The 22,035-nt window shown below is 31.6% G+C and overlaps 1 protein-coding gene across 1 annotated transcript; it reads left to right on the forward strand.

Annotated features, from left to right (window-relative positions):
* The first annotated feature begins 9,131 nt into the window (after positions 1-9,131).
* LOC126678468 (uncharacterized) lies at positions 9,132-20,390 on the forward strand. Its single transcript, XM_050373366.1, has 2 exons — positions 9,132-9,282; positions 19,066-20,390. Exons 1-2 carry the CDS (start codon positions 9,132-9,134, stop codon positions 20,388-20,390), a joined length of 1,476 nt encoding a protein of 491 aa, XP_050229323.1.
* Positions 20,391-22,035: the final 1,645 nt, after the last annotated feature.

Consider the following 22,035-nt stretch of genomic DNA (forward strand, 5'->3'; position numbering starts at 1 on the left):
CCCCCACGCGTAACTCCATCTTAACCAGCTCATATTCTTGTTATATATGTATGTATATTATATTTAAATATAACTAAAAGCAACAAATATTTGCTCTCACAATTTACTTCCACGATATAAAATATATTTTTTTCATACTAATTATTTTTTATACTTAATATTTTTAATAACTTTTTTATAATTATTTTAAATAAAAACAACAAATTATTGTTTTTACACTTTACCCCCACATTTGAATATAATTATTTTTTACATTAATATTTTTAATTCAAATACTTTTATTAATAATATTTTTTAATAAATAATAATTTTGTTGATTTAATAATAATTTTTTAATTAATACGTTTTTAATTAATAATTTTTTTAATTAATAATTTTTTTAATTAATAATTTTTTAATTAATAATAATTTTTTAATTAATAATATTTTTTAATTAATAAATATTTATTTTTTAATTAATAATAAATTTTTAATAAATTTTTTTCTATTAACTAATTTTTTTTTAAAATAGAACTTTTAGCGACGGATTAAACAATCCGTCGCTATTTATTTACTTTTAGCGACGGATTCAACAATCCGTCGCTAAAAGTGCAATTTTCATTGGCGGGAATCATCCCTCCAATTTTAGCGACGGAATTTCCGTCGCGAAATTTGGCGGGATGATTCCCGCCAATTTTTATTAGGAATTAGCGACGGATTTTCAATCCGTCGCTAAATCCGTCGGTAATATTAATTTTAGCGACGGATTTGAAATCCGTCGCTAAAATCCGTCACTAATCAACGAATTTCTAGTAGTGACCAAGCATGATTTCACCGAGATAAGACACAAAGAAGACGGAAGGCATTTCCGACAACGAAGTATAAAAGTACACCGACAAGACGCCGATAAAACCTGCAGCAGACAAAGACAATGTGTGCCAGATTTTGCCAATCCGATCTCCTACCAACCATTGGCTACAACAAATCATCAACTATAAAAGACCCCAACACTAGATAGGTAAGTGAGTGTTTGGTTCAACTATTCGATGGAGTTTTTAGCTTTTATTTTTCAAAAAGCTCCACTAAAACGTTTGGTGAGAATATTTTTGAACCTCCAACAGCTGCTTTTGGAAAAACTCCATTTTGCAACTTTTTACTAACGCTGATAATTTTTTCAATATTTTTAATTTAAACAAAATTACCCCTATTAGAATATATCGTTTCTTTAACATATAAAGTAATTTAAATTATTTTTAAATACTCTAATCATTTATAAATTATATAATTTTTTTTATATTAAAATAACTATAATTTAAATATTTTTAAAATTAGTTATAAGTTTATCAAAAAAAATATCTAAACAAGTTTAAACTAAATATTGCTTCTTATAAAAAAATATTTTCAATATTTTTATTAAATATTATATAATATAATATATTTATAATTTAATAAATAAAAATAAAAATAAATATTATGCCTTCAACGGTCATTTTATATATAAACAGCAACATCTAATTAAATATCACTAAATACGTATAGGCTATTAGCTACGAGCCAATAGCTAACAGGAATAAAAAACAGCTGAACCAAACAGACATTTAAGTTAATACTCTTTTCACTCAAAACTTATAATCTACTTTCTTTTCTCCATTCTTTCTCATACTCATATTGACTTGATCATCGAAGTGGTTTGCCGGAATTCTCATCTGACACCTTTCTAACGGTTTTCTTCGTGACCGTACATGTACCTATGGATCAGACTCGAACCGGCTCAGATTTTCAGTTATCAATAGGCATATTTTATAAAACAAAACAAAAAGAATTTATATGAATTTTAATTTTTCTTTTGCAGTTAGTTAAGAATAAATTAGAAAAATATCATAAAAATATTAGGAAAATTATACTTAAATACCATAAAAATATTAGAAAAATTATACTTACCTGAGTTTTATTAGGGAAGTCACTTCTCTAATCAGAAAGAAGTCAAATAAATTGCATAAGTTACACTAAATAAGAAAATTTTACTATTTTTTAGAAAGTAAATTTTTTATAATCTATTAATTTCTAACCAAACGAGCCTAATAATATTTAATTTAATTTATATTTTTTAGTTTTATATAAATTTAATTTGACCTATTTTTATGGAGGAGGGAATATTCATTTCATTGTAATAACCAATCTTAATATTCAATTATTTGGTAGGGTCCCTTATAAAGGACTTTAATACACTTCTTTTTAATTTCTTTTTAAATAATTTTAGTTTTCCTTTTAAAAAAATGATCTTAAATTTAGTACATTCCCTAATAATCTTAAATTATTCAACCATTTTGACAATCATAAGGTGATTTGGTCAAGATTCAAGATTTGACACAAAGCCATCAAACATGGATCAATTTTCCAAGGTAGCTTTTATTATTAATTAATTGCATATTGCGAACCAACATTTGCATAATCAATTGTTTTTCTTCCATTTAAAATCCCATTTCTTAATCCTTCAAAAAAAAAATCCCATTCTTAACCTACGGAAAGTTGGTCCTTTTTCATTCTTATTACTGATAGAACTTCAATCCCTAATCATTAAATGTTTAGTTGGTAGAAAAGATTTTAACAATAATTTTAATATTCGTGGAACAAACTTAATTCTAATAATACACCTAAAATTATGCACAACCAAATTTCTTGAGTGAGTAGATATGTTTACAATTAAATACCAAAATTGCATATAGGTAAAATATTGGTATATAAAAATATTACCAGTTCTCGATCCAAATGAAATCATACTCATGTTACGTTATAATACTATCATTAATAATGAATATGCTCAAATTCTTGTTTAATACAGGATGAGCTGTATACTTATGTAACACAGCCATCTTAACTCTGTATAGGGTTATTGGGCCGGAACTTAAGTCACTGTCACCTCAGGACTATCCGTTTGGTTCAAGCCGCTTTGCAAGCATCTGACTTCACAACCTAATCTCAACATGCTAATAATGTTTACCTCTCATTCTAGTTCATTATCATCGATGTTGTTGCCCAATAGATAGCTCGTTTCAGTGGATCTTCCTTGGCTAAGTTTCATACTTAGTGCAATTTCCGGAATTAAAAACAATTGAATAATGATATTCAAAAGTAATCAAATGAACTCACAAACACCGCTAGGTTTGATACTTATTCCTGTAGTATGTGTGTTAGACTCATGTGGTCGTGGTCCGATCGCTCGCTAGCTGGTCGGATTTAACACACAAAGCAAACAGGATAAAACATCAATATATGTTTTCTATATAATTTCTAGGTTTGGAAACCTAGTTCTAGGTCAAACATATAATCATTTAAACACATAGCACTTATTGTCTCTTTTCTTTTAAAACCATATTCTTAATTCTCATTTTGAGAAAAAGATTAAACTTCTCTCTAGAAGTTGTTTTATGAATAGCAATACCTAACAAAAACCATTTATAGTATAGACTTAATTGTCAAAACAATTCTTAATCATATATCAGGTATTTAGCAAAACCGATTGCTAAATCTTTAAAACCGTTCAAACGTCGACTTTAACTCTTTTAAAGTCCGTTATAAACATTTTACTTTACTTTTAAAACCTCGTTTTAAAATATCTAACTTTGGTTTAAAAACATTTATTTAAAATATTTTAGGTTTGGTCGGAAAACACGTCGAGTTACTAGGCGAAAATATCTTGGAATCGCCCCTCGAAAGTCTGACAAATAGGTTCGAAAAAAGTCTGTAAAACGTCCTATCGGCAAGCCACTGTGCGTCTGCACAGAACCAACAGTGCGGGCGCACAGTTGGCTAGTTGTGCACTCGCACAGGCTACCCTATGCGGGCGCACATCATGCTGTGCGTGCGCACGGCACACGCATCCTCAGAAATTTTGATTCCCGGGCCGTTCTGACGTGCTTCTTTAGCCAAAAATGCCAAAAACGCCCTATTTTAACGCCCTATTTTAACGTCCTACTACACGTACATACAATTCAAACGTAATTCGGACGTATAAATCGGTCGTTCGATACGGTAATCGTTTATAGACGAATATATATTAAAAATAAATCGAAATAAACGCTTAATACGAATATAATACCTCGATTACTTGAGTAATCGTTGAAGAAACGGAGTTAGAATCGAGAAACGGATCAAACGGACATAACCCTAGGTTCGGCTTCGCAGTGAGAGAACAAGCAGCTCTAATTTTTTTTCGAAAGAAATGAGGCTTTTGCCTCTATTTGGTAACATTTATAACATATATATAGTTTTGGCAAAAATACAATTTAATACTAGCTTAATCATGCACTCTAAACCAACTTTTAAACTAGTCGTCCGTAGTTCAAACAGAAACGACTTCCGAATTTCGTGAAAATTTAGCTAAAAATCAAATAAAATATAATAAGAATAAAAATATAATTTTTATTCCCGTCCGACTTTTATTTTATTTTTAATAAATTATTTTTTGATTTATTAAGTCTGCATTGACTATGCTTGATAAAATTTCTACTTTCAAATTTTAACAAATTTTCACGATAACCTTTTCAAACATATTCCGCGAATATTGGCACCAAAAATATTCGCTCGAGAGTTATGAATTATTCTGCACCCAATTCATAAATCCATATTATTGTCGTTAATTATATAGTTAATCAAATTTAAATTCTAAAAATTTAAATTTAAAATCCTATAGTCATAATAAAAATTTAGAGACACTTGTAAAGCAAATTTCTCTTAAATTTAATTTACCTCCTCCCGTCTAATAAAATATTAGACACGTGATTATATTTTATCCTTAAATTTCTGGATTAATACACTAAGGTCGAATATTAATTGACAAACTCTTAAGATGTTATCTAATTCAAATTTTGTTATAAAATTTTGTTATATAATTTTTAATTATATTTTAATATAAATTGTTATACAATGGTTTAAAAATATATCAAGGTTTGGAACAATTAGAAATTTAAAATTTACCATAATTTGAAGAAATCAAATAATAGGCTAAATGTATATATTGGAACCTCACATTTGGTTTGATTTTCAATTTGGATCCTAATAAACTTTTTTTTATGGAGATAGAGGTGGCCATGGACCGGGTTGAACCGTGAACCGGCCCGGTCAAACCTGGCCCGAAATCAGTCAAACCCGGAACCGTGTTTAAACCGGCCTGGAACTGCTAGAAGGCCGGGTTCGGACCGGTTCAATATTTTTGGAACCAAAACCGGCGGTTCCGGTTCCGAACCGTATATTTTTTAAAATATATTTAAACTATTTATTGAATATATATACATTTATAATTGATTATCAATATAGAATACTATATATATTTATAATATATACTATTATAATTATATAAAAATATTTATTTATTTTTAATATATTTTAATTTTTTTATTCCTTTTAAATACTACCCACTAATTTATTTTATTTTTATAGCAATATATGATTATATCAACCATATAAAAATAATTAATTATTAAAATTTATGATAAACTAAATGTAGTTTTAAATTTTAAGTATAAAAAATTTCAATTTTAATTTGATTTAAAATATTTAAGTTTAATTTTTATTAATTTTTTTTTAATTTCGAACCGCCAAAACCGAAATCGTAAACCGGAACCGATGGGTTCCGGGTCGGCATTGAACCGCCTAAAGGACATTTGAGGGCCGGTTCAAGTATTTCTTGAATCGTGATCTGGTGGTTCCGAACCGCCGGTTCATGAATCGTGGACACCCCTAGATAGAGATACTTAACGATATAAAAAAATTTACATCGGACCCTCCGAACCTAAGATGTCGTATGTCCGCTAGTGAATTACCGATGTGAACCATCGAACCTAATATTTCAACACTTAGTTGGCCAATCACTAACAACCAGAGTTTTTTTTCATTATTGGATGTCTCATTTTTTTGTTACATACTTAGTCTTTTAAATTCTGACAATTTTCTGTTTACAGGTCTCTGCTGGAAGTATGATTCCATCAATTATTATTGTAAAGAAGATGGAGATATCGATTATAAAAAGAATAGTGATAAAAAATAAATTTTATTCGAATAGAATGATATAATAATAATTTTTTATTAATTAAATAATTGATTTTGAAAAATTATTATACGTAACCGTTACGTCATGTCATTCGTGCAACAATCCAATGAGGTGTTGACCATGTGGAAAACTTAATAATTAAAAAAATTAAACTTTAATTAAATTTTTTTTATCGCGAATGTTCATTGACCTATTATAAATATGATATGGCACAACAAATGCATAACATAAAAACTCTTGAATTTTACTATTATAAATATATATATTAAAAAAGAATAGATTAGTTTTTTGCAAAGCCATTAATTATAATATTAATGGTTTTATCAGGATAGATTTTATTTTTTATTTTTAGTGTTATAAAATTTGGAGATAGAATGAGTATATATGTAGGTGAAATAACATTTAATGCTTAATCATTTTGTATTGAGGTACTTACTCAATACACATCATAATGGAAAATTTATTCATAGCCATGATGTGTACCTCTTCATATTCATCATGAACAAGAATGATGAATTTGTTACTTGGAAATTGAAATAATTATATGGTATGGCTCTTGACATCGACAAAAACAAGCAGTATGCCTATCATCATAATTTTGTTGCATATATAAGTACATTTTAAGCTTCTCATATACATATAATTAGAAATAATAATTTGGGTACTTAATAACAAGCTTTTGATTTTTCAGTTAAACTCATCTTCTTTTTTATTTTAAAAATAAAAATAAAAAGAAATTTGCATAAAAATAGTGCTTTTGAAAAAACAAAATAGTTTTCTCCAATCGATTGTATGTTGTCAAAGTATTAAACAAAATATTGCAAATAATTGAGTCAATTTTTTTTGGACTGCATAAATCAAATTAATTCTCCACTAACAATTAATGTTTAATATTTGAAAAGCTTCGCAATCGATCATGTTGTCTCTTTCTTAAAAGGAAAAAGATGCAACTATTCCTCTCATTTAGGAAAAAAGGTTATATACGCCCATAATGTTTGACTAAGAATAATATATACTCTCAAGGTTCGGAATAGTGCAGATATATACCTCTAACATTTTTAATTGGACTTATTTAGGCCATTAAAGTTTTTCAAAAAAGAGTTATATATGCCCCTAACAAGGTTAAATGTAAAGCCTAAATTAGCTAATTTAAAAATATTAGGGGCATATTTGCACCTTTTCAAACCATGAAGGCATAGATGATTCCGAGTCAAACGTTAGGGGCATATATGTAACACCTCGTATTTTTCCATCTAGTTCCGTTAAGCTTACCAATCACTTTGGGATTCGTTTGAGTGGTTCGAAGGTTCTAAACTTTTTTATTTATGTTTTGAAGTGCCTTGGGTGTGGTCTCGGAGTTCGGAGCGGTTCTAAGCTCGTTTTCAAAAATTGAATTTTTCATCGGAGGCAGTAGCTTTTCGCGGGCGCTACTCCTTGTGGATCGCGGGCACGACGTACCCGTGTAGCGGGTGCGACGGGCGTGCTGTGTAGATCGTTGTTTTCTATTTAAACTTGTTTTATTTGTCCGTAATCAGTTTTTATCACCTCTCAAAACCCTAAAACGACTGATTCATCACTCTAAACCACGCGCGCCGTCCGGCATGGTCTGGTCTGGGTTACGTCGGTTCGAGCACTAAATTTTTTATAACGATTTTATTTTATTTTTTGCAACAAAACACTATCCTTTAATCAGCTCCTTCACATTTAATTTTGTTTGACTGATTTTATTTCAATAAAAACATATTTCAGCAAAGCCTACAGATTTTATGACTTGACTGCACAGGTGATTATTGAATCCGTGGATGCTGATTTTTATGAACAAAAATTTCCTTTTAAACGAGTTAGAATTTCGAAAGAGTTTGGAACTGATTTTCATATCTATTCCTTAGAGGAGGATCGTACGAATTTCCAAGAAAATCTGACTTCTTTAGATGCAGATTTGTGGAAGAAGCCATAAATGATTAGATGGCTTCACTGGAATTCAATAAGACATGGCACTTGACTGATGTGCCTCCCGGTTGCATAACCATAGGTTGTAAATGGATCTTGAAAAACAAGTTGAAACCTGATGGCACAGTTGACAAATATAAAACTCAACTTGTAGCCAAGGGTTATAAACAACGTGAAAACGTTGATTTCTTTGATACATACTCACATGTTACTAGAATAACATTCATTAGAGTGCTGATTTCTATCGCTGCACTATATGATTTGATTATACACCAAATGAATGTTAAGACTGCATTTTTGAATGGTGAATTGGAAGAAGATATATACATGGACCAACCTGAGGGTTTTGTGATACATGGTCAGGAATAGAAAATGTGCAAGTTAGACAAATCATTATATGGTCTAAAACAAGAACCTAAACAATGACATGAAAATTTGATAACCTTTTTATCTTAAATGGTTTTAAAGTAAATGAAAGTGACAAATGTATTTATTATAAATATGAGAATGAACTTTGTACTTTCATATGTTTATACGTTGATGACTTGCTGATCTTTGGATCAAATATTCATGTTGTAAAGGATATTAAATCATTGTTGCGTGCCGACTTTGATATGAAAGATCTTGGAGAAGCGAGTGTAATCCTTGGTATAAAGATTACTAGGAGTGAACATGGAATTTCGTTAGATCAATCTCACTATGTTGAGAAGATCCTAAAGAAATATAATTAGTTTGACTGTAAACCTGCTTGTATACCTTATGATCCAAGCGTAAAAAATTTCAATAACACCGGTGATAGTGTACGACAATCTGATTATGTGAGCATCATTGGCAGCCTTTGGTATTCCATTGATTGTGCTAGACCCGACATTGCTTACGTCTTTGGATTACTGTGCAGGTTTCTAGTAGACCTAGTATTGAGCATTGGCATGCTATTGAAAGGGTCATGAGATACCTTAAAAGAACCATGAATCTTAGATTACATTATTAGAAGCATCCTGATGTACTTTAAGGATACAGTGATGCAGATTGGAATACATTATCAGACGATTCCAAAGCTACGACCGGCTATATATTTAGTATAGCTGGAGGAATTGTTTTTTGGAAATCAAAGAAACATACGATTTTGGCTCAATCTACGATGTAGTCAAAAATGATAGCACTAGTTGCTGCTAGTGAAGAAGCAGGATGGCAAAGAAGTCTGCTAGCTAACATTCCCTTATGCGAAAGACCGATACCAGTTGTGTTGATTCATTGCGATAGTACCGCGACTATTGCAAAAATTGAGAACCGTTACTATAACGGTAAGAAACGATAGATACGTCGTAAGCACAACACTGTTAGAGAATTTATCTCAACAGGGGCTGTTAGAGTGGATCATGTACGCACTGATGATAACTTCGCAACTCCTTTGACGAAAGGATTAACTAGAGAGAAAATCCATAAAACATCCAAAAAAGTGGGATTATTGCCTATAGAATGAGTCATTCATAATGGTAACCCGACCTAACTGACTGGAGATCCCAAAAAATAGGTTTCAATAGGTAATAACAAGTTATGAATGATATGAGTCAGAACATGGAATATTGAAGCATGATTCCTGAAACGATTAGAGGATGAATTAATATAATTTCTTAATGAAGTCTATACTTCATATGGAGTGGAATACCTAGCTACAGAAGTACTCTTGATAGCTTCACCTTGATGAATGCGGAAGTGGGGCCGCTTTCCATGAAATTTGAGGCAAAATATTTAGAGCGTTCACTAAACTAGGATAGACATGTAGGGTGATAAATGCATGGGCTTTTAAATACACTTAATGAAAAGGTTATGCGTGGTTTGATGTCCGAGACAGAGTTCAAGACTACGAGTCACTCTTGTTGAATCAGAATCTTACTCACTATGTAAAGGTTCAAATCGAAAGACACCTTTGTATATGCACAATCTTATTGATACAAAAATTGCTCGAGATATTTTAAAAAATTTCAAATGGGGGATTGTTGACTTAAGTGTGTGTGAACACACTTTATTGTGAAAATTTCAAAATAAGAAAACTGCATTGAATTCCCACATTGGTAAGGAGTATGACTTTTATATGTAGTGGTTTACTCAATTGGGTTTGGGCCCGAGGGGTACTCAGTTTTGTGAGTGGGTTAGGAGTTAAATAATTACCGATTTACCACATGCGCGCGTGCTGTCTGTCCGGCCTGATCTGGTCTGGATTGGGCACTAAATTTCTTATAACTGTTTTATTATTATTTTTTGCAACAAAACACTATTCTTTAATCAGCTCTTTCACATTTAATTTCGTTTTACTGATTATATTTCAATAAAAATAGATTTCAAATTTATTGCTTTTAATGCTTTGTCCCCTCTTTGCTTTCCTATAAATGGAGGTTCTCCTCTCATTTGTTTAATACACTGAAATACGGAGCTCATTTTTGAGTAAAGGAGACACGTCTGTTGTGTTATAAATTTCGTTCTTAAGCAATAAGAATAAGTGTTATCGAACTGTCACCACAGTGCAGTGATGGCAATACTGTTCGACTGTTTTATCCTAGGGGCGATGTGGTTGATCGTCAACTTTGCACATTCGAGATGAGCAGCGATGTGGTTGATCGTCAACTTTGCACCTTTGAGAGAGCAACCTAATCCGCCACTCAGTCTTTTCAGAATTGAAAATTTCAAACAGCAATTGTTCCAACAACTGGAAACATTATAAATAGGACACGAGCCTATGCTTCCAAAGGTACGATAAAATTCGACCACTTTATATTACTCCTACACACCAAAATTAACTGACTAAAGATTCGAAGCGGTCCCGGAGTCCCGGACCCGCTGTTTCTGATTCTTATCCTATTGTCCTATTTCAGGACCCGAGCCGCACGTCAGACATCCGGATCCATCATTTGGCGCCGTATGTAGGAACCACTCCCAAAAAAATTCTTGCTGATCAGATCACGAGATGACGGACGTTAACCAAGGCGCCCCGGGACAAACGGCAAAAGAAAAAGGTCTGTTACCAGGCGGACTAGGAGGATCTACCGAGGACAGCCCTCAAACAGCCATAGCACCAGGAGCAACATGTTGATCCGAGATCTTCTTCCAAGGATTTAGCAGTCCCACGTCCGCCCCAGGAGATTGGTCAGATCAGACCTTCCAGAAAGCCATGGATCGCACAATGGACGACGCAATGAGGCGCTTTCGAGAAGATGTTGCCACGGTGGTCAAGGAAGCAACATAATTAATCATATCCCAAACGTTGAGTAGTAAGGGCCAAGACACAACCAAAATAAAAAGAATAATATTTCGCTTTTCATCAAAAAGAAAAAGAATGATTTTCAGCCCAATTGGCAGAAAATAAAATCCAAGACTCTTAAAATTTTGGATTTAAATTCCACTTTAATCAAAATAAAAAAATTTATGAAATTATTGAAAGGATGGAAGGTTAAATATTCGAAAATTGAAGACAGAAGACTGTAAATTAGTAGCTGCAAACTAATAAAGGTCGACGGTAACATTGTTTTGTGAAAATAACCAAAATTATATACGATGCAATTATCAAAATACGTGATAATTATAACTAGTAAATAGATATATATTCTGATAAAAAAAAAGGTCTGCAATTGAGTTAAAAGATCAATGGCACTACTATATGAGGGATTCATGAAAAAAGAGCTTTTGAAATGGCATGCACGTGAGAAGGAACTGCCCCTTTGCATTTCATTGACTAGTGAGTAGTGACCCCTCCATGTGTGTATCAGACGTCCAAGAAAAAGTATGTTTCCATTTATTACTTTTTTCAGCCATTCTATTTTCATTTCATTTCTTCATTCTGCTTCAAATGCCAAATCTAATGCTTATTAAACACCACATTGTTTACCCAAAAAAAAGAGAGATTTTAGACGGAGGGATCGGCATGGATCGGTTCGGTCATTGAATCGTCTACCCCTAACACTAACCGATTGTCTGGACTTTTTTAATTTGTTTGATTCGATTAAAATAGATTGATAATTGAAAATGCAAATCTTTTTTCTAATACCAAACCTTCATTTATAACAAAAAAATTTAAAATTGGTTGATTTGACCTTTTTAAGATATTTAAAACTTTTAATAATCAATTGCGAACCGAACCAAAAACTAGTATGTCATTCGCCTCAACATGATGAGTAACATGCAATTTTTCGGTTCGATTCGACGATGGCTACAGAAAGTTTTATATCTCAAAATGGTATAAATCAGACGATTTTGAAATATTTGACTATAACTGACGATACAAGCAAAACTTTTGGTATTAAAAATAAGGGATAATTCTATAAAAAAATCACGAACTTTACACAAAATTTCATTTAATCACGACTTTAAAAAGTTTCTATATAAAACTATTAACTTTCATTGTTTTCAAATCTATCACCGATTATTTTCCAACGTATTTTTACCTTTCATTTTTTTTTTCAAATCCGCCGGATTTCGGTGGCCATGTGAGTAAAAATACACCGGAAATTAATTTGGTGATAGATTTAAAAATAATTCATGATTTTATATGACAACTTTTAAAATCGTGATTAAAATAAAATTTCGTGTAAAAATTATGATTTTTTTATGGAATTAACCTAAAAAAGAATTGCCTTAATAGAAATATCAATCAATTTTATTATACTTATTTGATGTGGTAAGATGCATGACAAATTGCGTTTGCCACATCTGAGTAAACATGATTCCAATTCTAAGAATATAACTATCATTTCAGTTAAATTTGATCAGAAACAGTACAGAGTTTCATAAAAAAAATTGAATTGCCTCTTCTAATGTATTTGATATATATCCTTTCTCAAATGTAAAGTCTAGACCAGTCACTATTGGTTGGTTTAATATAGAGGAGAACTCCTTAATCAAAACCCTAGCCGTCTCTCTCTTTTGAAAAATCTCTCAAACTCAAATTCTAGTAAGTTTTCTTTTTCTTGTTTATTTGGGGGTGGTTTTTGGCCATTTTTGGCCAAAAATCACCTCACCAATCTCTCAAATTTAGTTTTTTCATAGTTTTTATCTTTAGTTTTCGAATAAAGTTTCTTTCTTGGCCAATTTTGGTCTAGATCTTGAAATTATTTTCTACCATAGTCTTTTAATTGAGATTAGATCTAATCTAATCGAAATTAAGAGTAGTTTTTTCATCTTTAGAGATGAAATTGTTTTTTGCGGTGCAAACGACTTGGATCTCTGAAACAATTATAGGCAACATCTTACGACGGATTTCATCAAGTACAGGTATGTTTTGCGTCAATATCGATGATGTTTTTAATTTTCAAGAGAACAGATGTATCACAAAAGATGTGATCAGTCGTGCATTCGAAGTTAGACTTCTTTAGAACGTTCAATAAATCTAGATTTTATTATTAGATTTAGTTTTAGTTTACAAATTTGGGTGACCCTTGGTGGTTAGTTTAGCCCTAGTCGATGACTGTATTTTTACAGCTCTCATCATCTTTTCTAGAATAGTTGACTCAGTATGTTGAGAAACCGTTCATGTAATTTTCGTTATTATTAATGGAAATTTTAGCCTTTGTTAAAAAAAAAAAAAAAAAAAAAATATAGAGGAGAACTCTTTGATTCTTAAACACTCATTGATATTATATTTCTAAGGTTAAAAATTATTAATAAATCTATTCTTATTTGCTAATCCAACGCAAGTCAAATGCTCTGATAATTAAAAATTTAAATCAAAATAATTATGAATAACTTCCATTTATTTATGACATATTTATTTTTTTTAGTTATTTAATATTATTTCCAACATAAACATTCTACATGTAGCATTCTAAAATGTCAACACTTGCACCACAATTACGCCCAAAATCTACATCGTTACGTAATAGAAGAGGAGCAATGATGGAAATAAAAAATAAAAAGTCATATTACAAGATATCTCACCACTTATTAAAGTAACAAAGGTACCCATTATTTATTGAAGAATAAATTGGATGAACCATAACGCGTGAATAAAAATTATATAATTACATGGGACTTAGAGTAAGGGAAATCACGTGAGTTAAGGATGGGGATAGTAATTAGAAATGTGCGTAACCAAACCAAAACCGATCAACCAATCCGAATTAATAAATCTAATTTTATTTTATTTAAAATATAAAACTATATCTTCTTTCGATTTGATTTATAAAGAAAATCAATTTAGTTTTAGTAGAAATTAATTTCAAATATAAAATAAAATTAAAAAGTAACTCAATGACCTATTTATTTTGATATTTTAAGAAAAATAGCTTGGTTTAATTAAAATAAATAAAATTGTAATTTAACTTGAAATTGTCAAAGTTGGAGAAGAAGAAGAGGAAAATAATGATAGTGATGATGATGAAGAAGAAGGAAATTGGGAAGGATGGGGACAGAGTGCAATGGCTTAAGGAGACAGTATGGGGAGCAGCAATCATTTGTAGTTTGGATCTTATTAGGGTTTTCAAATGCATTTTAAATAAGAAATTTTGATTTTGGTACAATGCCCATATGTTGTGGGGTCTTTTCTCTATGTCAGCCCTAGAGATAATTATTATGAGGTGATTGTTTGTAAAATTAGATGCTCTCTCCATTTTAAAATAATAATTTAATTCTTTTTACTGTTCAATAAATATATATAATGTTATAATTTTTACAATTTTTATTTATTTCTTATTATAAATTTATTAATTATTTAGACTAATTTATTTTTTAGGCTAATAATATTAAATAATAAACTTTAAATAAAAATAATATAAAAAAATCAACACTATAAAATTTAATGGACAAAAAACATGAACAAGTATTTAAGATAAAAATAAAATAAAAAAGTGTACTATTATTTTAGAACATCGAGTGTGCATTAAATGATAAAATATAATTCTAAATTAATAATTATATTAAAATGATAAACTAATAACTAAAATTTAGCCAAATTATTCAAAACCCCTCAACCTTTCATGAATATAAAAGGTAAACATGGGTGCATTTGAATATGGATTTGGACGTAAATTTGGATATAGACCGAATCCTTTGTTAGGATTATGGAGTTTAATAGAATTTAAATTGGGAGATTTACAAAAATACCTAAAAAAATTATAAATATATATCAAAAATATCTCAAAAATTTAAAATTTATAAAAACACCTTAAAATTTAAATATTAATTTTTTTACACCGCAGTTTATTTTTTTATTCCGCAGTTTCAAACAGTTTCAAAACACACTGTAAAATAGTTTCAAAATATAGTTTCTAATAGAGTATCAAAGACAGTTCCTAATTTGGTTTGAAACGGTTTATACCAGTTTCTTAAAAAATAAGTTGAAGTTGTTTTACAAAACGTTTCAAATACAGTTTCTTATAGAGTTTCAAACAGTTTCAAAAAATAAAATAAAATTTGAAACTGTTTTATAAACCATTTCAAAAATGATTTCTAATTGGGTTTCAAACAGTTTATAAGGGTTTCTTAAATAATAATTTGAAACCGTTTTAAAAAACTGTTTCAATTACAGTTTCAAAGGATTTCAAAACTTTTCTTAAATTGACATCTTTGAAACCGTTTATAATACAGTTTCAAACATGTTACAAAAACGGAGTATTTTTACAAAAAAAATAGAGTAAAAAAATAAATTCAGAGTAAAAAAATAAATTTTTGAAAAAAAAGGTAAAAAAATAATTTTTCAAAAATCGGAATATCTTTACAAATATTTTTAAAAAAGGAGTACTTTTGTGAAAATTCCTCATTTAAATCTGAGTCAAATCCAAATCAATTTATACAGATTTAAAATTTAGGATTTGAAATATTTTGTACAAACCTGATAATTTTAAATTATAATTTATTAGCTCTATTATTTTGAAAACTATCCAGTTCAACTTGTTCGATTATAATCCGATTCAGAAGGAGATTGTTTTAAAAAAAATTCATAAGATCAATTTTGACCGATGTTCTTTATCGATTTTTTAAAACAATTTACAAAATAATCAAAATAATAAAAAATATTTTAACAAATTGATCAATAATTTTTTAACTCGAACCTAAAAATTCCATTTTTTAAACCTGAACGGTCGGTTTGATATTATAAGATATTATTTTTTTGTTTCGGTTCGATCCGATTTTCGACATAACAAAATTAATTAGATTATAATATAAACCGAACTAAAATAATCTAGCAAAACCCGACTGGTTTGATTTGGATTAAAAAATAATAATTTTTTATAGACCAAATGACCAAAAAAGACCAAAACTTTCATGAAAGTTCCACAAAACTCCAAACCTTTCAATTTTATCCAATTTATCTTGAAACGCATGATTTCGTTTTAATTATATCCAACTACACAATTTTGCTTATGTGGCGCCTATGTGGCGCTTATGTGGCATTGCCACACATCAGCGCCCCATAATTAAAATTGTATAGTTGGACATAATTGAAACGAAATCATGTGTTTCAGAACAAATTGGCCTTCTTTTGTGAAACTTTCATGAAAGGTTTGGCCTTTTTTGATCATTTGGCCTTCTTTAAAATTTTGATTTTTGATTAAATTGAAAAATTTAGTTCTGTTTTATTTTTGAAAAAAAAAGTTCGATTCAGTTCAATTAAATTAGATTTAATATTATAAAAAATTTGGTTAAGTTTTAATGTAAATCGAACAAAAAATCAAACCGAACTAACTAGTTCAGTTTGATTTGAAAAATTAATTCTTTTAAATTTCAGTTCAGCATGGTTTTGGAGAAATAAAAAATTCCAGTTTGTTTTTATTTCGAAAAAAATGAAAAATTTAAGTTCAGTTTTCTCTGGTGTTATAAAAAAATTGGGTTTTAGTTGGTGTAATTTTGAACATAAAAAAAATTGGTTAAATTTTAGTATAAACTAAACCAAAAATAACGAAACCAAATAATTGACTAACCGATTAATTCAATTTGTTTTATAAAAAAAATATTTCTTTCAAAATTTTGATCCATTTTGAATTTGAAAAAATTAAAAAAAAATTGATTCGGTTCGGTTTGATTTTTAAAAGAATTAGTTAGGATTGTTTTAATTTTTTGAAAATCTATTTTTAAAATTTCAAAAAAAAAAAATTAATTTCAATTTATTTATCTAAATAAGAAATTTGAAATTTGAAATTTGTGGATTTGATATATAGAATTTTAAATTTATAGTCCAAATCCAAATTTATCCAAACACAACTTTATAGTGAATTTAAATACACATTTAATTCAAACCCTTTTTAAATGTTTTAAAACAAACTTCATGTTCCTAACATTGGTCAACAAGCGTTAAAAGAGTCAGCTGTGGCATCGTTCCGTCACGATAACGAGATTAGCAAGCGATATATTCAATGTAAACAGCGTGAATGGCATAAAATTTAAATAAATTTACATACGTTAAATATTGTAGATATAATAATATATATCTTATAGCTTTGAAAAAAAACAGTGGTCAATAAGCAATGGAAAAAAATAGCTAATTTGAACCTTGAGTTTATCACAATAGACTAAATAGTTAAAATTATGGATAACATGATAAACTTGGTCTATCTAAATATTTCTCAAAATGTATCTGAACTTTTTTAAACTACAAGCTAGTTAAGATCAGTTCGTGTTGGCAAGTACTCCTTAATCAACCAATTATCTCCATCTTGAAGTGGCAAACATTTCCTAATTGGTCTTTAGAGGGTACTGAAATTGCTATTCTGTATTAGATGCTGGACAGTGTTGGCAACTTCTGGGTAACTAGAAAGTTGGAAATTAAAAATAAAATGTTAAATGCGACATTTAAAAAAAATAGTGATTAAAAGCTGGGATAAATTGTGATTTAATATTTTATTTGACTAAATGATAAATTAAAGAAGACAGAGTTAAGACGTCCCCTGAACTTATGACACGGAATCATCTAACCTAATTTATACATTTTTTAGCAATTAACCCGAAATGTTTTCATTTTTGGGTCAATAACCCCATAATTTATATTTTTATTTCAGAAAATAGGTTTAGGATAATTTTATTGCAACAATTAGGGAAGTATTTAATTATTTTTTTGCATCCCTCACCTCCGATTTGTATTTTAAGTGTTTTAAAAATACAATTACGGGGTTATTTGATCCAAAAATAAAGAGTTTTGGAGTTAGTTGGTCAAAAAAGTATAAATTGGGTTAGATGACCCCGTGTCACAAATTCTGGGAGCGCGTTGACCCTTTGTTAATAAATTAAACACCAATATTTCAATTTTCAACTCAACTAATGTGGGCCTAACCTGAATGGTTAAGGCGTCTCTAAGTGCATCGAGAGGTTGTGGGTTCGAACCACGCCTCGGTAACTAACAACTAACATGAGACTTTAAAGAGTCGATTTCCACCTTTGATAAAAAGAAAAAAAAAAACTCAACTAACATTCTGCATAATTAAGTAATTTATTTAAATGGTCAACAAATCAAATCTGTGGTGAATTATTTAGCTGTAAAACCTAGGTATACGAACATAAGATGGTGCATGGTTACACAAAACAGAGTAGATTGAGATAGTGATTAAGTGATATAGTACAGAGAAAAAACTAAATGAGAACATCAGAGAGCAATGATGGGTTCTCTCCGGGGACTGAGCTCCTTCATATTTTGTCAGCCTTTTCTTATATTTTTGTTTTAGGGTTTTGCGTTCTGTATTTGTTCCTTTTAATGCAAGTCTCCATCACTTACTATTTTTTTCTTTTTCATTAATTTTTCAAATAGTGATGGGGATTTGTTTTATTATCTAATGTCTAAAGAAAATAAAGGATCAATCCACCCCCTTAATTTAGCTAGCATGAAATATCAAAAAAATTATGCTAAAATAATTGATAATTACTTTTAGAATTTTGCCAAACCATATTATTTTAATCCCTCTGCAAAAGAATGGAACACATAATTAAAAATTAACTATAATTAATCCTGATTAATTTAAAATAAAAATAACAATACTCTCCCGTCTCTGTGGAGTCTCTCTCCTATTCTAGGGTTTCCTAGGGTTAGGTTTTTTTCTTCTTTGTGAAGCCTTTTCTCGGTAGTTTCCGAGTTATTTTCCGTCTGTGTACGTGTGGGGCTGTGTTTCCAGATCGTAGGGTGGACTTGGGTTTTGCGATGGAGGAAGGATTGGTGGAAGCTTGTGCTCAATTGAGGTTAACGGAGGAGGAACAATTTGCAGTTAACCTCGAAGATGTGGTGGATGAGGGGGTTGAAGAGAAGTCCGACCTAAGTGTTGTGGGAAGGTTGCTGACAAATAAACCCTATAGTTTAAACCATATGAAAAACGCCCTAGCTAGCGCTTGGCGGCTTGCGAAGGGTTTTAATATGCGAGATGTAGGAGATAATCTCTTCATATGTGAGTTCTTTTCAAAGGTCGATAGAGCGAAAATTCTCAGGGAGGGACCGTGGCACTTTGACAAGCAATTAATTCTGCTTGAACCAGTTAAAGGTAATATGCAACCTAATAACCTGTTATTAACGGGCTGCCCAATCTGGGTCCGAATCTATGATTTACCTCTTAACTGTCGTGGGAAGGCAGCGGTAGAGAAAATTGGATCGAAAATCGGTAAAGTAGAGGAGAGGGATGATGATAGCGGAGGTGATTGGAATAGATATAGCAGGATTCGTGTGGTGATAGATACTAATAAACCCCTTATGAGAGGTATGACTGCTATAAATCCGTTAGGTGAGAAAGTTTGGATTTCGTTCAAATACGAGCGAGTCCATAACTACTGTTATTGGTGTGGTATGCTTGACCATGTAGAAGCTGAATGCGAAGATAAACCGGAGCAAACAGACTTCTCAGAATGGCCATATGGCCCTATTCTTCGTGCTACCCCCCGGAGGAGGAAATTAATGGGGAGCAGAATGTACATGGGATCCGGAAGCAGGAGCTGGGAGAATCAATCGAAGTCCACATCTTCTAATGTAAATTTGAGAAATGTTGTGCGACGGAATTTGTTTGGGGAGAATGATGGACAAGACGAGGTGGACGAAATAAATGACAGTGACGTGCAAAAGTTGCATGAAACTGTAGCAGTTCAAGAATCTCATGCAGGTGTAGTGATAGCTGAAGACACTATTGAAGGATTGGTGGAGGTTAATGTGAGTATGGGCCAAATTGATGAGTTGGTGAAGCAAACGAATGGGGAGGTGCATATAAAAAAGTTGGCCAAGGGAAGCAGTAGTAAAAAGAAAAAGTGGATTAGAAATACTCCAAAAAGCAAGCGTGAGATGGGGAATGGTAGAGGTACATCGTTGGTGATTTCTTCCAAACGGAATCGCTCAATGATTCAGGAGAATGTAGAGCTGAATAATCTTTTCTCAAAAAGAGTTCGAGATGGGTTATCAGACAAGTTTGGAAATATCGAGATATCGGCGGAGACTGCGGAGCAGTCTCGCCGGACGCAATGAAAATCCTGAGCTGGAACCTCCAAGGTGTGGGGAATCCTTGGACGGTACGTGCGCTTAAATTCGTTGTTCATAATAATTCCCCAAACATTTTCTTTTTAATGGAAACCAAACTTTCTCGCGATGAGTTTGGTACTATTTGTAGAAGTTTCGACTCTTTTAACTATTTTATTTCTGATTCGGTTGGGAGACGTGGTGGCCTAGCGCTGTTCTGGAAAAAGAGTATTGATGTTACGATAAATGATTTCTCGGAAAACCACATTGACTTCTATTCTTGGGATGTCAGTTTGGATGTGCAATGGAGGGGCGTAGGGGTCTACGGGTGGCCAGAGGGCTGTAATAAGCACCTTACATGTGACTTGTTGAGAAGGGTTGGTGGAGATAGAAGTATTCCCTTGTTGATATTCGGTGATTTCAATTTGATTTTGTACAATTATGAGAAACGGGGAGGACGTATAAGGGACCAAAGAGAAATTGATAGTTTTCAGGCTACTATTGACGACTGTGAGGTTGCTGATCTGGGCTTTGAAGGTAACGAGTTTACCTGGACCAACAGGAGGGAGGGCGAGGACCTTATTCAAGCGAGACTGGACAGGTATTTTGCCAATGCTAAATGGCAGGAGACCTTTGTAGATTGGAAAGTTTCCCACCTTGCTAGACACAATTCTGATCATTGTCCCATTCAGTTAAATACTCAGACTGAGAGACAACAATATGTGGTTAAACCATTCAGATTTGAACCTCTCTGGATGCGTCACGAGGGATTTGAGACTTGTGTGATTGAGTCATGGGGTAATGAAGAAGGATGTGGAAATATTATGGACAAATTAAAGGGATGCGGTCACAGTATGAAAGAGTGGGCTTTTCACAATATTGGGAGCGTCCGTAAACAAATTAAGAAGAAAACTGAAAGGTTACAATTTCTCCAAGCTAGCGACGGCGAAGAGGGTCAGTATGGAGCTGCTGTTGTGATTCAGGCGGAGCTTGACGAGCTTCTTCTTAGAGAGGAGATATTGTGGAAACAAAGATCTCGAGCGGATTGGCTTCAAAGCGGGGATAGGAATACAAAATTTTTCCACCAAAAGGCCTCGAATAGGCAGAAGAATAATGCTATCCTGCGCATTAAAGATGAGTTGGGAGCCTGGCAGACGGGGGAGGGAATTAATCGAGTTGCCATCACTTACTTTCAGAAGCTGTTTAGTACGTCGGTTCCGTCTAACCAAGAGGAGGTCCTTGCATGTATTCAGTCGAATATTTCTCAGGAGCAGGCTGTAGACTTAAGCAGATCGGTTACTTCTGAAGAAATCACCCAGGTTATAAAGCAGATGGGCCCAACTAAAGCTCCGGGTCCGGATGGATTGTCGGCACTATTTTACAGCTCTTACTGGAAAGTTGTGGGGAATGATGTGATAGCCTGTGTGAAAAAGTTTTTTGCGGATGGGGTGATGCCGAGTAACATGAATCACACTAATTTAGTGTTAATCCCAAAAGTTTCGAAGGCCACGGAGATGAAAGATTTTAGACCCATTAGTTTGTGCAACGTCATTTACAAGATTATTTCGAAGACGTTGGCAAATAGATTAAAAAAAGTCTTGTCATTTGTTATTGATGAGGCTCAGAGTGCATTTGTCCCAGGGCGCCTTATTAC

This window comes from Mercurialis annua, linkage group LG4 (genome assembly GCF_937616625.2).
Source record: "Mercurialis annua linkage group LG4, ddMerAnnu1.2, whole genome shotgun sequence".
NCBI lineage: Eukaryota > Viridiplantae > Streptophyta > Magnoliopsida > Malpighiales > Euphorbiaceae > Mercurialis > Mercurialis annua.